The 17,850-nt window shown below is 43.1% G+C and overlaps 1 protein-coding gene and 1 long non-coding RNA gene across 7 annotated transcripts in view; one reads left to right on the forward strand and one right to left on the reverse strand.

Moving 5' to 3' along the window:
- SRGAP2 (SLIT-ROBO Rho GTPase activating protein 2) overlaps positions 1-17,850 on the reverse strand; it is a 212,361-nt gene that overhangs the window by 138,626 nt on the left and 55,885 nt on the right. The window contains exon 1 of one of the 6 annotated variants that reach the window (XM_075910138.1): positions 4,010-4,272. The exons of the other annotated variants lie outside the window; for them this stretch is intronic. Coding sequence (XP_075766253.1) covers positions 4,010-4,055 — 46 coding nt within the window. The 5' untranslated portion in view covers positions 4,056-4,272. Of the gene's footprint in view, positions 1-4,009; positions 4,273-17,850 lie in introns of those variants that run through there. 6 annotated transcript variants of the gene reach the window in all.
- LOC142820888 (uncharacterized) lies at positions 1,147-6,150 on the forward strand. The gene is made up of 2 exons (XR_012897847.1): positions 1,147-1,274; positions 3,869-6,150. It is a non-coding gene; the product is annotated as an uncharacterized LOC142820888 (long non-coding RNA).

Raw genomic sequence — 17,850 nt, forward strand, 5'->3', positions numbered from 1 at the left:
AGCCCCGTATTCTTCATCTGTACTAAGTGTGATTACGTATCAAAACATGCCTCGGGAGATATTAGGGGAAAGGTCAATGATTGCCTGAATGTTATTTCTTTATCCGCATGTACAGATCATTAATGCATACAAACGTATGAGACTGTGTTCTGTGGTGGTCCCTAAAGCCTACTGCACGTTGGGCAGCCAGCCAGGTATTAGCTGCCCAGAGTCAACAGCAAGGAGAGTGGCCAACGCCCGGATGGATGGAGTGTAAAGCAGCCATCCATAGCCACCGTCCAGCAGGGAAGTTTCAACTCCCCTCATGTGCATGAGGTTGCGGACAGCAACGCCCACCAGACATGCCTGGACTTGCATTCTCCAAGCACATGGGACCAAGGGTATGAAACAACACAGTGGCCACATGCTCAGCCTCCCTCCCTCCCTCGGTCATCCACCTATGCTGCAAGCAACTAGGTGGATCCAGTGATGACTGTCCCAGATTTCATGAGTGGAACTGGTGTACTATGAACTGCAATATGCAGTGGGATGAGAAACTGCTTCACCTAGTTGTTGCCCAGGGCCGACCGGTTCAACTGCATGTTTATATATTTTTCTTTTTTTGCCCAGCACTTATAGTCACTTAAATTACATCTTTGTAGTCAAACTTTTTACTGTTCATCTTTACGAGTGAGTATGTACAAAGCGCTTGGCAAATCCACTCAGGATTTAGAGACACTGGTGTATGTCGGCCTTCCATTGATGAAGTGGCAAATCAATTAATACGTTTGCACAGCTCACCTTGAGCAATGCACTGCAATATACTCCTAGGGTACAGGGCAGGGAGCTAGGTGAATTTGGCTGGTTCTTTTCTTGGGTGGCTCTGGGTGCATCCATGCAATCTAACTGGGTGTGGAGTTCCCCACATCATTGTGTGGAGTGACAGCAGTACATGGATGGGTTTGCTGCTAGTCACTAGCAAGCCACTGCGTGAGACAGAGCAGGCTGGGTCCTACGGTTCCAGACTGGCACCCTGAGTATCCAGTCACATTGCTATTCCACATTCAGCTGTGTCCTAAAGTAAGCATTCTCCTTTTACAGATGGGGAACTAGAGCCACAGTAAGGGGAAGTGACACTCTCAGTGTCACACAAAGTTGTTTACAGAACCGAGACATCGGCCTCAAGTCTGATTCCGAACATGAGGCCTTATGCCAATTTTAGGCCAAGCTACCTCCTTCCCACAAACGCAGCATACCTGGAAAATGCATACCCCGAAGTAGGATGAGGGGAAAAAGTAAGTTTCCATCTATTTTCAATTAGATTTACAAGTAACAAGAGGAAAACAATATGCCATTTCATTGCTTCCATCATTTTATGAAGACTCTTAATTGTAAAGGGCAGGGTGAATAATGTAACACGAATCTAGACAGCTACATAATTTTTCATCCCTTTCCTAACCATCTTCCATACTTCAACCTCAGCATTTTTAAGCAGCTTCAAGGGCAGGCCTTAACTGTCATCTGGCTTGTCTTGTAATGTGTGAATTTCCTTAGGTAGAGAGAGACAGACAGACAGAGACAGAGTTGATGCTGTACATTCGGTCTTATTCATGAATTTAGAATTAAGGTTCCATTAACTAAATAGCTTCCCCTCCCACTTTTTTTGTTAATTCTCCACTGAACCCCGTGTACAGACGCAGAGTGAAAAGCTAAAACATAGAAAAGAAGCTGCTAAAAAGTAAATGACATTGTTTTGATGTTACTGTTTTCCTATACAAGATAAAACAAGCTGCAAGTTTTTATTTTGAAGAATACGATAAGGATGTGTACAGAATAAGAAATTTGACACTACTGCAAAGCATGTAGGATTGACAGTCCAGTTAGAGTGCCAGACTAGGGGAATATGTGCCACTTAAAAAAGCAAGCTCATTACAATATCCAGGTATTATTTACACGAGCTAACTCTAACCCTCGTTCCCTATATACACCTAGCATTCTACTGTTCATATGTGCCTACACCAGCCTGCAGTGCTACACTTCCCATAGGGCTTCATAAGGCACTGTTACCGGTGCTTAAACATTCATGAGCATTGTCATTCAGGTACAAACTCAACAGCCTTGGCTTTCTTCTGATTATTTTGGTCACTCATTTCAGAGGCTTGTTTTCATTCTCATACTATTGGTTTTGTCTTGTACTGTTCACTATATTTATGGTAAGGCTGGGGCCATCTTGATCTCTGCAGATTTCAAGACCAGCATTTAAACAAAGAAGCCTCGGATATGGAAGAGTTACTGTGACTAGGGATATAAAATCCCATTTAAGAAGTTAACACAGTGAGCCACACTGCTCCAACCCGAGCTGGGCTGCCAGTTAACCATGTAGCTGGTAAGCAACACACACTAAGGGCAATACTTACCAGGTAACCAGTTAACCCTTTACATCCCTAACTATAACTAAATTCAACGTAAACTGGCAGTAGGTGGGTGGTTAAGTTCCCTCAAAGCCACACAGCTTCCCATTTAGCCCCACATGGGGGCTTAGGGCTGCAGTGAGGCCAAGATCTCCCCCCCTCCCACAACCCCTGAAGCTGCTGAGGCTGGGACTGGCAGGGGGAGGGCCCTCCTTGCCAATCCCAACAAGAAGCCACTTAAGCCAGAGCCTGAGCCCCAATACTCTGCCCCCCTCGCAAGCCCTGAGGACCCTCCTGCACATCCAAGACCACTTCCCCAGACCCTGTACCCCCTGCCACATCCCAACCCCCATCCCAGAGGCCCAAACCACGCATGCCCAGCTACATCCCAGAGCCCCCCTCCCACTCAGAACCTCTTGGCCCCACCCCATGAATTGACATGCACCAATACCACATCATGTGTGACACGCTGGTGCACATAAGAAAATTCACTCCACTCAGGGGTGGGAAAAAATCAGAGGGAACCCTAACTGCCAGTCTGTCAAAATACCAAGGAAACTGTCCAACAAAAACAACAAGTTAGAAGCAAAAAGGCAACCATGATGCCTGTATTAATGCCTTTGAGGGAGCCCAGGACAAGCCTTGAAAGCTGGAGCATTATACCAGGGTGGGTTTTCATCATTGCTTCATCACTAGTTGCCATTTAATAACTTGAGACTGTCACAAAGTACAGGAATTACACTTAACCAATCAATATAGAATCAAATGCACTCCATTGCCTTCCGTGCCATTTATCTATATGGCAATAACCACTTCACCGCAGGCTACTCCCCAGAAATGTTGGTGAACATAGCTGAGGAAAAACATCTGCAGAAGAATAAATTAGTCTTCATTTTGTACCCCACAAATCAACGGAAGCATTTTATATTGTGGGCCTCTTTTAATCAAGATCCTCCAGGGGACAACTCTCCATTCCAACCTAACACATTTCCCAAAGCTGCTGGAATGTATACAAGTAATGTTAGGTCATGGGTAATCCAGCAATTTGAAATCAAGTCCCTTCATGTGATGGAAATAGCTGATTATTACATCTCTCTCCCTCTGATTTTCTCTGAGGCATTACATTCACCTTCCCTTTTGTACCTGCAGTTCACTGCTCTGAGCTGTCCAAGGCACTCTGCTTTTATCCTCCTGGTCATTTACATATTTGACCCTATTTAAATGTGCACCAAAGACTCCCAGCAGGAACGCACGCTGCAGAGCAGTGAGTGAATCCTTACAGGAGAGCAAGACAGGAGGCAGTCTGGTCTGCAACAAGCTTCCCTTTATGGAACCTGATAGGTGCTTTGCCAGTGTAACCAAAGCAGATTCAGGGACAAGTTGGAAGTGCTCCACAAACCAGTTTAAGAATCATCCCCGGAATCCATTCTGAACTGTTAGTACTTCTCTACATTAAAGCTATTGTCTTTTATCTGCAGGGACAAGGCAGAAAATACAAGAGCTCTGTATTACCAGCCAGCTTCTCTAGTTCCACCCTCCCAAGCAGGCCTTACACTGCTTTTTGCCAAGTTACAAACACACCAGCCGGCATCTCAGCAAACTGAGAAGAAATGAAATACCTTTACACTGACTGTTGTGCAGAAATACAATTGCTGAAGTCCTCATAGCTGCACTGTTCAGGTCTTCCTCACACTGCTTATCTTCACTCAATATGCTTAACTCTGCTCAACACACTAGTTGGCAGGCAGATTTGACCATTCCTTTTGTAAGCAGGATGACTTTTACTATCGCACAGCACAGGTTTTGTTTTTACAACATTCACAACATCTGCTTCCCCATTGTTGCTTTTGCTGGACACCGGTTCCTCACAGGGGAGTTTTTCTAAGTGCATATTCATACAGATACTGTATGTAAGTGGAAAGTTACAGAATTTCCCCATGCCTCACGACCAATTGGAAATGGTATTAAAAATCATACTGTCACTGATCATCAGTTAAGAGGGAGTTTAATGACCGAAGAGGAACAGCCATGTACAGCAAGCACTTTACAGAGGAAATTTTGTGAGGGAAATTCAGCTGCTTAGCCAGCAGATAAAGAGCACATCATCATATGATGTCAGCATGACTTTAAAAGCTGCACTAAAAGTATTGGAGACCACCAAAGTTCACATTTGTGATATCAATGTCCATTAGGCATGCCTGAAAAATAGTCAGATGTTTCTCTGGGGTGGGAGATATTTCCAAATGATTTTAAAGCTGAAACCTTTGCTCATCTATAGCACCTGGCTGCACAAAGCATTTGAAATTACTTTAAAACCGTCTACTGTATCTCTGGCATGCCTGGAACCAGTATTATCCCCCCTCTGGGAGTGTAGGAAACTAAGGCAGAGTACTCCAATGACTTGCACAGTGTCACACTGTACGCTACCCAAAGAGATGTGTTTAGAACCCAGGAATCCTGACTCCTACTCATTTTCTCTGTTCTGCATCATGCTTCTATGTAGGTAAAAAATTGCACTCTCCCTCCATTAGGAGTTTCTTCAGTGGTCCTTTTTCTATTCTAAGTATACTTGCACTGGAGTCAAAGAGTCAATCACAGACATAATTCGGCATTCCAGGAGGAAGAAGCCAGTACTACTCTTCCCTGCCCAGTTACCTCAGCGATGTAACAGCACTCACCAAGACATTCCCAGCCCTGTCCCAGATGTCAAGCTATTCAAAATTACAAGACATGTGGGGAAGGATTGGTATTAGGGATGTGAACAGGTAGGGTGATGCTTACTGGACAATGGTTAACTGGTACCTGTGAGCAGCCTGCCAGCCACCCTGTAGGATTGAGAGGGAGGAAAGTGGGAAGGGCCAGAAGCAGGAGCTGACAGCCCCACATACAGGGTTTGAATGGGATTCTGCTTAATTGGTTAACCAGTTCAACTTAATTAACATGGATTTTACATCTGTAATTGGAACACCAACAAAACATAAGCAGCACCTCCCAACACACAGCCAGATTTGTAAGAAGTTTCTCTCACCCACATGGATTGCTCTTAACAGGCAGAACTCACTCCAGTTTCTCTTGGGCTGACGACGCCTTTGCAAGGATTGGTCCTGTTCACATGTTAACTTGACACAAATGCAAGACAATCAGGGATATACCAAGTCCAAGGAAAGGACAAACAGACCAGGAAAAGGGATAAGAAGTCATCAGAATGAAGAGTTTCCAATGCAGCCCACTCATCCATTAAGCATGTGCATGGGAAGCAACATAAAGCAACTTGAAAAAAGTCAATAAGCTTTAAGTTACAAGACAGACTTTGCCAGGATCCTCTCTCTTTGAAGTGACTCAGTAGCATGACAAGAAAGAAGGGCTGCAAAATGAACATGCTGCTGCACTATGCAGTAAACTGAAATAGTAATTGAAGATCCTAGGCCTTGTCTGCAATCAGTTTCTTAAACAGAAACTCCCATCTTCTGAAAGGTATAATTAACTGGCGCTCTAAATGTCAGAGGGAAGACTTGCAATAATACAGACATTTAGTTACCCATTTAAACCTTCCAAGGAGGTTAAGGCTAAAACTATTGTTTAAAGTTCAAAAATTCACTACACAGTTTCAAATTGTAACCTCAACGGAAAAATCCACACACACAAGAAAGTGCAAGAGAGTGCATAAAGCTAAAAGTATATAAAAATGCTTTTTGAATTGGGCTTTTACCAGTCACAATAATGGATGATTTGGGAAAAATTGAAAAAAAAAAAAAAACAATTGAAAAGAAAATCAAACTTTAGAGTCAAATATCAGAGTAACAAAAAATATGGGTTTGCCCCTTTGGATGTGTTAATTGTATTAGGTTCAAATGCTAAGTCACTGCTGGATTTCAATATTATCAAAACTACCTTAAAAAAGCATGTTTCCAATCCATTTCTAACAAGTTATTTGAATGCAACTCTGGTATTGCTACTTATTCCCTGAAGCCCATTAATGTAATGTTTTTGGTAGAGGCTGTGTGTTTCCTGATTTATGTGGCAAGGGAGGCATTTGCCAGCCATATCTTCTAGGCACCCTTGCTGACAGGCAAAATTAAAATCAGCCTTCAGTCCTTGGAGAGCCTGAGTTCAAACTGGCTCCCATTGGTTTGGGCATCAAGCAGAACAAAGCATCATGTTCAGAGATTCATCAACGTCAGTATCTAGCCCCAAGAAAAGCAAACAGGCAAAACGCCCATAGACTGTCTCTCATAGGCACATCTAAATACCACTGGGTGATGAAATGGCTTAGAAAAGCATGCAACTCTACCCGAGTCACAACATGAACATTTCATAGAAAAACACATTAATACAATGCTGTTGACTAACAGCAGCAATATACATTCCTGGAGTATAGGGCTTAGATCGCTGATGGAAACAGGTAAAGGAGAGGAAGGAAGGTGATCTTTTGGTGAAACCAGAGGAACAGGAGTCAGGAGAAATAGTTCAAACCCTGCAGTACGCACAACAGGATCTTCAAAGAGGCACTTCGGCCCTCCGTGCCTCAAACTTCCCAAAACTGAAAAATGAGACTACTACTAATTCTCTACCTAACAGGAGCAGGTAGTATTAATGTTTAAGGGAGTTTTAAGACACCTGGATAAAAGTTGTTGCAGAATTGTAGCCACTTGCAGTGTATTTTTCTCCCCAAAGTGACTGTTAATGGATGACCACACGAAATTGAATATTAATGAAGCAGAAGGCTAGCAAAGAACTTTCTCGAAGTGCAGGGTTTAACACTGGGTTTTAGATGCAATATTAAGTGAAATATTGACAACTGCCTTTTTTATGTACCTCAGTTTATGAGTCATTAATTTCTCGTGTCTCTCAGATCTTGCATGATATGTAGCACCACAAATTTATTATTTAATTAAGAGAAAATGAAGAATTGAAACTTCAAGATTTCTGCTGTAAGCGCAGTTTTGTAGTATACCCAATCAGAGCAGGCTGAAAAGTTCTTCCAACAAAGGAACTCAATGAATTTTGCACATGTTCATGTCTTGTCCCTCCACAGTCACATGAAAAGCAAAGCACTGTCGCAATTCACAGACTGGAAAACTGAAGACAATGGGTTTGCACAGGACTCAAGGCCTCGAATCAGCAAAGCACTTACGTATGTGGTTCAAGTTAAGCAACTGAATGTGCTGACAAAGAATCAATCCCTATGCTCATCAAGCACTCCACTCAGAGTGAAATGAAAGGATAATTTGACTGTGGCACTGATGTAGTTTCCTTACCACATTGTCCATGGATCTTGACATCAAAGAGGAGATATTTAGGAAGAAAATATGGTTTGAATTACCCAATACAGGGATTCATTGCTGTAAGCCTATCTGTAATAAATCTGAATAATCTTTAATGTGGACAAGAGTCTGCCAACTCATTTCCATTATTATCCTGCAAACACTGCATTGTAAGGAAGAAGAGAGTTGTTACAAATCTAACGAAACTGAACATACAGTAACTGCTTTGTAAACACCAAAATTCGGTAAGAAGGGACCGAAACCACTGAAAACTTTAAATCAATACCTTTAGAAATAGCACTTTTTTTAAAAGGAGGATAAGCAGCATCCATGTTACACACAGTTCTCTTCCGATGAGGTACCATAACATCTTTTCAAAGATTTCCTAGTTTCAGAAAATAAGTCTTCTGATTTAAGGAGCATAATCAAGGAACTGTGGTCAGCTTTTACCATCTAAAAAACACCTTTACTTACACCATACTTTTTCATGATAAACTAAGTTATTATGGACTTAGTATTGTAGTATCTTTCACAAGTGGGAGGAGGGGGGCACAACACACTTTGTGGAAGATGCAAGCTGCAGATAGTTATAAGGGGTGGGGGAAGGTAAATTTTCAATTAGAAGTACTCTATATTTTAAACAATTGTAAAATGGTATTATAGGACTTGGAGCAGGATATTGGATCATCCTTTTCATTAGTAATTTTATTTGCAAAGATTCCTTTCATTTTCCATCTGCCTACAAGATACCTTGTTGCCACAGTTAGAAGATAGCCTGGGCTTTATTGATTTAAGGGGTGGAGCACAGAACAGTTTAGATTTTGTAGCACTGAGGCTCAAGGTTCCTCAACATGCATGCTTTCCACATGTACACTGTGTTGTCCCACCAATATTATTTTAACCAGTCAAATGAATGTATTATATCATTAATTAAAGGAAAAATACAATAGCAATCTCCCAGACTTGGTACTGTCATATACACTGTAGTAAAAGCTTAAGGACAAATCATAGAATCATATAGCTGGAAGAGACCTCAGGAGGTCATCAAGTCCAGCCCTCTGTCCAAGGCAGGACCAATCCCAACTAACTAAATCAACCCAGCCAGGGCTTTGTCAAGCCGAGACTTAAACACCTCTAAGGATGGAGATTCCACTACCTCCCTAGGGAACCCATTCCAGTGCTTCACCACCCTCCTAGCGAAATAGTTCTTCCTAACATCCAATCTAAACCTCTCCCACTGAGCTTAAGACCACTGCTCCTTGTTCTGCCATCCATCACTACTGTGAACAGCCTTCCTATGTCCTCTTTGGAACCTCCCTTCAGGAAGCTTAAGGCTGCTAACATATCCCCCCTCACTCTTCTCTTCTGCAGAAAAAGCAAACAAATCCCTCAGTCTCTCCTCATACATCACGTGCTCCAGCCCCCTTATTTTGCAAAAGCGAATTCAGACTAAAATGGCTACTCCTCTGATACTTATCACTTTGGTCGCCCTCCGCTGGACCCTCTCCAATGCGTTCACATCCTTTCTATAGTGGGGGGCCCAGAACTTGACAATACTCCAGATGAAAAACTGAATTTCAGTGTCAATTTAAAATGTGACATATGCATTCATTTATGTAACAAATGGGATCAAAACGTCACCGACACATGAAGCACAAGTATGCATGAGACAAACAACACACAACAGTTCAAACCTTCACTGCACAAGTAGCATCCAAGTTGTGCAATCGTACAGTCCAGGATGCATTCAGCAGACATCTAAAATAACTGTGCTTTTTGGAAGGTAAAAACAATATTGTACATTATGCAGTTTAAAGTTTGACATGTACAGAGAGCAACTTTTCAATACCTACTTGAGCTCCTACCTACCAATTGCCCATGGCTGTTAAACCACCTCCAGAACTGATAAGCTAATGAGACAAGGGAACATTTTAAATTTCAGAAGAGCCATTCTGCCCCAACTGCCCTTTTTTCTCTGAAGCTAGCTGGGGATTGCTTGAGTCAGATACAGTCTCTCTGAAGTCCTAGAATTGTATTTATTATCCACCACACATCTTCAGTGACAGTGGAAATTGTCCTTCCATGATAAGAATCTGAAGAGGTATTTTTTTCCCCAAAAACTGATGAGCAAGTTATGAAGAAAAATGGCATTTAATGTAACTAAATGTTTGAGGAAGCTCCTTAAGTGTTCCCGACCACAAAAAGTATTTAAAAACAAACCACTGGTCAATTCTGTGCTGGGTTACAAATAAAAAAGGATTCAAAACACACGCTAAGCCATACCCTCACTCTTATGAGTTAATGAGGTATAAGACATCACCAAAATCTAGGTATCTGTACCAGTTTTCCCTGGGGGCGGAGGGGAGGAGAACTTTCCACTGGATGTTGCACAGAAGCAATAAAAAAAGCCTAGTTCCTCATGGATGGAGCTAGACAATCCTCTGGCAGGCTGCTCCCTACAAACACTGCACTGAAGTATAACACGTCCCATTAACATGGTTTCTGAAACCAATCCTGTCATTACCATTCATGCTTCCAACTTGAATCCCCACTGTATTATCCAGGAAGACTAGAACATAAATTATCTTTGATGTCTGGGTACTTGTCAGTTGGGCAATAAATAAATTTAGCTTGTCTGAAGTTTTAGGGAACAACAGTGCTTCACCAAATGTTCTTAAAGTGCATGACATTTGTAATAGCAACTAGACAGCTCTATTAAAAGAGCTAGCTAAATGCTTACACAATTGTCCACAGACACCAAAATAATAGGAACAGAATTCAGTACCTCATCATTTTGGGAGAGGGGAAGAGAGGAGAGTGTCTAGACACAATATTTTAGTTCTTGCAGTAGGGGGATTGAGAACCAGAGCCTCGTGACAAGAAGGTTATAATCCTGATTGTCATGGACTCATTGCAGGATCTAAGAAAAATCCATCTACCTTGATATTATCTAAGTACCATACTTTATCTATCCGTGCCTTAATTTTTTTAACGTGACATTCGAATATCCTTCTTCAGGAAGCAGTAAGCTTCTGATACAAGGCACTATGCAGCATTGCAGATTATCACTTCATTTCCATATAGCTAGAATCCAGCACAGCTTTAGAGATCTATTCATTGAAGACAGACTATATATGTTATCAGCTGTTTTGTGCAATAAATAATATTGCCTAGTTTTTATCGTGTTCCCCCTCAGTCTTCTCTTTTCCAAACTAAACAAACCCAATTCTTTCAATCTCCCCACATACCTCATGTTCTCTAGACCAGTGTTTCCTGATTTTATTTTACCACTGAACCCTTTTCAGATTAAAATAATTTCAAGGAACCCCTAGGGTTCCCAGAGTAAAATTTGGTAAACAAAAAAAACAAAAAAAAAAAAAAAGCCCTGACAGAATTGGTTGAGCAAAAAAACCTGCAAAATACTTTGTCTGTTTAAGAGGGGGCAGGGCAATGCCGCATTCTCGCGGAACCCTTACTTTTGCTTTGCGGAACCCTGGGGTTCCACGGAGCACCAATTGGGAAACACTGCTCTAGACCTTTAATAATTCTTGTTACTCTTCTCTGGAACTTCTCCACATCTTTCTTAAAATGTGTAGGGTTTGCCAGATGGTTTAACCAAAAATACCGCAACCCGTCCTCGTCCTTCCCGCCCACCCCCTCAAAAAAACCCACCAGGGGAAAAATTCTGGTGGGGGGGGGGAAGAAGGGGGAAGTCCAAAGTTGTTGAGCAAATAAAATAAAACAGCATTAAAACAGCATGGCCCCTTTAAGTGAGAGATGGGAGAGGTTGAGCACTATGACTCAGGGAAAGCATGGTTTCCCCTTGCTTCTGGTCTTTTTGCTGGTGGCCATCTTGTTTTCTTGATCAAGCCCCCACCAGGTAAGCAGAGTCTTAGGGTTGCCAGGTGTCTAGTATTTTTTTCGCTTCCTGGCAGGGAAAAAAAACCCTAAAAATACCGGACATTTCAGGTATCTGGTATTTTTCAATATTTTTAGCAGACAGGAGGCGAAAATACCAGACTGTCCAGCTCAATACCAAACACCTGGTAACCCTAGCAATGTGGTGCCTAGAACTGGACACAGTATTCCAACTGAGGCCTCATCAGCCCAAAGTAGAGTGGAAGAATGACTTCTTGTGTCTTGCTCACAAAACTCCTGTTAATGCATCCCAGATTCATGTTTGGTTTTTTCCAACCGTGTCACACTGTTGACTCATATTTAGCTTGTGGTCCACTATGACCTTATATTCCTTTCTGTAGTACTCCTTCTTAGACAATCACATCCCATTCTGTATGTGTGCAACTGATTGTTCCTTCTTAAGTACTTTGCATTGGTCCTTATTAAACTTCATCCTATTTATCTCAGACCATTTCTCTAGTTTGTCCAGATGATTTTGAATTATGACCCTACCATGCAAAGCATTTGCAACCCCTCAGAGCTTGGTGGTATCTGTCAACCTAATAATCACTCTCTCTATGCCACTCTCTAAATCGTTGATGAAGATATTGAACAGAACCTGACCTAAAATAGACCCCTGCAGAACCACACTTATGATGACTTTCCAGCATGATTGTGAACTGTTAACTCCTCTGAAAAGGGTTATCCAGCCATATTTGAATATTAAACTGAAAGGAGAGACTGAAATGCTCAAGTGAAGACAAATGTTAAACTTCCCCACTATCCTATAAAGTGAAAATGTAAATAAGGCCCTTGCTGTTACAACAGCAAAGCAATCTCCGTTTACTGAAATGCCTCACTACAAAGCAAAAACCATGCACATTCTAGCCTACAAAAAAAAAAATCAGCATAACAGGATTTCAATTCACAAGGGCATGCTTTGGCAGGGAAGGGCTCATAAAAATAATTGAAAGAACTGGTTTATCTGTGGCTAGTTGCAATCCATATGTCTAGGCGGTGAAGATCTAAATGCCAGACGGTCTTAGATAGACAAATCAATAGTGGAGTTGTGCCTATCCAAGATGGTTTTTATGGTTTATATCCCCAAGAGAAAAATTAGTATGCAATTTGGATTAACCAGACCTCCACGCCTCTGACAGCCACACAAAGCTTAGCCCATTTAAGATCATTCTACTCAAGAGGTTCTCTGGGGAAGTTGCCTATCATGATCAGCCTTCCTGTGTTACCTCCTGATAAGTGCCAAGTGGCCTCAGCTTTTGGAGTTGTGTTTTTAACAGGCCAAAAGCAACATCTGAGCATTCCCAGTCAGAGGATCCTTTACCCTATTAACACACACACAAATAAAAGCAAATTAAGTAACTGGCCAGGACATCTTTCCATAAATACTATGCAACACAGTTGATAGCACCATGAAATGTAACTTCCATGTGAGAAGACATTCAAGGAACAATGCAAAACCCCTAAGGTAGTCATTTTCTTAAGATAAATTAAAAAAAAAAAAAAAAAGACACCACCAAGCAGATCCCTCAAGAAATTGGAAGGGAATGGCAAATGGCTGCAATGTGAGCAGGCAGCTTTTGCAAACTAAAAGGAAGGTTCCCGTCAGCCGCTCGTTCTTGATAAGAATACAGCGACACGTGCATTATGTTTTGACTCATCAAAACAGAATTAATTCGTAGAAGCACTCAAGAAACCTGGGTGCCTATCTGTTCACAAAACCTGTATTTGTTGAGTGCTGATACGCTGCTTGGTGTATCAACATAGCTAGCCTTATAAACTAAAAGGCAGATGAAAACTGAAAACATGCATGGAGTGCCGTAAGGTAGTGTGGTTTCTTTACAAAAATTCTTAGCCTAAATGTTGTTTCCCTCCCTATACATACATGCACACACACAAACTGTTTTTATTTACAGACAATGCGGAAAAGGCAAATCGTTAGGAAGCACATGGAGTAGGCCAGTGAGAACAGTGGATGGTTCTTGCAAACTAGCATTAAGAAGTTGTTCCATGAATAGAGGGCAACATGGAAGGCAACACAAAGACCCAAGGAGGCTAGTGTTGGGTCCCAAGTACAAGTGTAACGTGATAAAATGACAAACAATATGTAGGTCAGGTTGGGGAATGGGGGATCTTGAAAATGAGAACAGATTTTTGACTTCCTTATGTGGGCAAGAAGAAGCTAGCAGAGTCACTTTGTATATCGGGTTTCATCGGAAGACCAAGGTAATTTGCATGATACTTATATTGTTCCCATCCAATACATATTAGGGACCGAGTGTCCATGTTTGCATAGTAAAGGCTTCTCTGTTCTCCAGAGTATTAAGTTACAGCCAACTAAAGCCACCTTATTTGAGTGAGGGCATCCTGCTGAGTTAACATGCTTTAGTTTACATATACTCACCCGACTCCTCCTGTTGATTTGCCTTAACTTTGTCCTTGTCCAGGCAAACACACAGAGGTGGGATGTGAGACTCCTTCAGTTCATACAATTCAATTTTAGTTTTGCTTGTCATTTTGGTTGTGTGTTTATGGGGAGGAGGAGATTGTTTTGTTTTTTAAGTAGAAGGCTTGAGACACTGAACTGCTTCGAGCACTCTCTCAACCTCTCCGGAACTTCAGTGCTATCAGAAGTCTGATTCGTCTTATGTACCCCCACGTTTCAGCTCACAAACTATTTGCTAACAAAAGTCAGACTCAGACAAATAGAAAAGCGTCACAACACACCATTACAGAAAAATGGCATACTCTCTAACTTTTTACCAGATTATATAATCAACTGCAATGTACATATGCTTACATTTCACTGAATTGTATGTACAGCAGTATAAAACAAAACAGCCTCTGTATGAAATGCTAGGTTGTGTGAACTTTGTTAATTGCTTTCTTTGTAGACGGTTATAAAACTAGGCAAATATCCAAGTGAACTGATATAGTCTCTGGAATAACCCTACATATCCCCAGGAGGACACTTACCCCTTGTTGAAAGCCACCAGAAGACTGACTTTTCACCTCCAGATCAGCGTGTAAAATCTAGTCATGTATAAAAAGGGTAACCAATAGGGGCGGGAGCAGTTGCCCACCCGCCAGGGACAGGGGGTTGCTCCAGCCCCCTGGGAGCTGGCCAGAGTAACCCCAATCCATGGCAGGCCCGAAAGCCCCTCCCTCCATCGGCCGCAGTTTACATGCTGGCTGCCAGCCCCTTGGGGAGCCAGCTGCAAAGGTGGCAGCAAAGCCTCCTCTCCAGGAACAAGGCCAGCAGCTGCTGTCCGTCCCACTCTGGGCTTTGCACAATAAAGCTTAAATAAGGTTTCTACTGAAGAACCCACGGTGTGTGTAACCATGTAACTGCTATGACTTTTAGCCATTACGCCAGGGCTACTCAATACGCGGCCCATTTGTTTGCAGCCCGTGGAGTGGTTTGGGTTTATGTGGGGCTCAACATGAGACCTGCAGGTGGGAGCCAAAACAAAGAAGTGGTCAATATAATACTCTTCTGTTGATATGTGTTTTAGTAGTTAAGTTCCTGGACTATTCTTGCTCATTACAAGTGCTGTCATATGGGTGGAAATCGGGTAAATATTGCATTTTATTAATATCAGCAGAACTGACTTAAATGGGGCCTGCTTGTTGAGTAGTCTTGCCTTAATCTTTTTACCCATGCCTATCAGTGTGAAAAAGCTATATATATATATATATTTCTATGTATATGCAACCACACCTAAGTTGTGGCCCTCAGCATGTGCTGTGAGTATCATTGCGGCCCCTGGGGCTTCCAAAGTTGAGTAGCCCTGCAGTGCAGTGTTACATTTTTAACCCCATTTTTACATCCCTCATCAAATCCAGCCCCAATCCATAATGCAATTGCTAGTCAATAGAGAGGTTAAAATATCGGTTAATTGAATAGTCAAGTAACCTCATGAATTCTTATTGGTCAGTTGACTATTCTATACAACCTGGAAGCAAGGCCGACAGCCAGCCCACTCCAGCACCATTCCCGAGGAGGATCAGAGGCAACAGCGCAGGGTGCCAGGTAGGGGCTGGTCTGCAAGGGGAGCCTGTTTAAAAAACAGCTCCCCTCGCAGACTGGTTGCCTGTTGTCTCGTGCTGCTGCCTCCGATACAGAGGCAGCATTGCGGGGTGGCAACAGCCCCTGTCTGGAGTGGGGGAGGGAGAGGGTGCACTCCTGGACCCAGCACAAGTCATAGCTGAGCTGAGGTGTCTGCCCACCTAGCTCCTAATACGTGTCAAATGCAGAGCCACAGAGGGGGTAGGTCCCGGACCCGGCCTGAGCCAGAACTGAGCTGGGCGGCCTGTCCACCTGGCTCCTAATACGCTTTAAAAGCGGAGATAAAGCAGGGATAGGGTCCAGGAACCATCGCAAGCCAGGACTGAGCCTGCTAAAAAATATACTGGTGGGAAGTGTGGGGGGCAGGGGAGGACTGCGTGTAATCTATTGCATTAACCTATAAGCTTTTGCTTATCGGTTGATTGACTATCCTATTACATCCCTACTAGCCAATAGCTTATGAGAAAGGATTCTGGGCTCCACCTATGGACACATCACAAGTGTCACCTTTATTTGCAAAACCCAGCAGCAAGGGCTTCCTGACCCTGAAGGAATACGATGATGACACACAATGGCAGGTAAGGGTGCACTGCTGCTGCTTGAATTAAAAACGGGTGGTCAATAAAACGGCAGCAGTTCATCAGAGTTAGCCCCTGGCACGCTATTGCTATTTTTACCTGTGCCTTCACATTTACCAGCAATTGCCTTTCACAGCAGCCGCGGGATTGCCATTGACAGACAATGGGAGCTGTGATCACCCATATCTGCAGAAGTGCAGGTAAGTATAGTGGTGGAAGCCCACCTGGGGCTAACTCTGGTGGACCAGAGGCTGGTATTTGCCCACCCCTGTATTCAAATCTTTCCTAGCGATAAAAGGCTTCAGTTTCCATGGGTGTCTATCTGGCCCCTTTTACTAGTATTATATTCATTTCAAAGGAGAAAAATAAATTAATCACCAGAATATCCCTGTAACCAGAACTGTACTCATTTAGATAGTGAAACTGAAGCACCAGTTAAGCAGCTTGCACAAGGTCACATAGCAAATGAGAAGCATAATGGGAATAGAAGGCAAGAGTTTATCCCTTTTTCTGTCCAACAGGACTCTACCAAGCATGATTAACAGTTATTGGTACCTACATCACGATAGTTGCTTTGAAGCAACCACAGCAGTATTCATTCTTATGTAGAGATCTCACAGGGTTACGGTCAGACAAGGAAACAAAGATGGAAAGGAGATGGAAGTAAATAAGCACATAATTCTGTTCAACATAGGACAAGAAAATGACATGGAAGTTACTCTTCAAATATATCAGCTAGGAAGTTTATCATGGGACTCAAGATGGATATCTAAGTCCCTCCAGAAGATGCATATGGAAAAAAGGAGGGCATTGTGGATATGCTCAGGAAAGTTGTTTCATGCATGAAGGCACAAAACCATTTGGGGGGGCGGGGGCAAAGAGAGAGAACAGCCCATTTAATTTATTCTTAAATTTTTTTCAATGAAGATATTTTCTTTAGCCCTTGAAGAAATTGCAATCACTGCAGAAAATTCACATGAACGTAATCATCTCAATTTCCATATCAAAATACAGTAAAACTCCGATGATCCGGCACTCCTGATGGTCCGGCACCATCAGGAACCCGCAAGTGCTCTGAGCAGCCGGACCATTGGAGCTGCTCTGCCCCCAGATTCCCTGACTCAGCTGCTGCTAAAACTGACCAGTGGCTGAATCGGGGAAGCCGGAGGCAGAGCAGCTGGGGCACTGCCGGGTAGGTCCCCTAGCGCTGCCCCTTGGGGCTCCGGAACCAACCCGGCAGCACCCCAGGTGGCCCCAATTCAGCCGCTGCTGAAACTGACCACCGTCTGACTCCAGGAAGCCGGAGGCAGAGCTGTTCTGCCCCAGGCTTCCTGGAATCAGCCGCTGATCAGTTTGAGCAGCAGCTGACTTGGGGACACCTGGGTAGAGCAGCTCGTGTGCTGCCAGGTTGGTCCCTGCAGCGCCGCACCTTGGTGCTGCGGGGAAACCCAGCAGCACCCCAGCTCCTCTGGTCAGTTTCAGCAGCGGCTGAATCAGGGACGCCTGGGGCAGAGCCGGACTATCGGAAGGGGGGGGGGGGCTATGAGGGGTCTGGGGTGGCAATACACCAGGATCTTTGCACAAGACTTCTTACTATTACCCCTGGCCCTATCAGTCATCAACATCTGCAAGTG

Source organism: Pelodiscus sinensis, chromosome 27, assembly GCF_049634645.1.
Source record: "Pelodiscus sinensis isolate JC-2024 chromosome 27, ASM4963464v1, whole genome shotgun sequence".
Taxonomy (NCBI): domain Eukaryota; kingdom Metazoa; phylum Chordata; order Testudines; family Trionychidae; genus Pelodiscus; species Pelodiscus sinensis.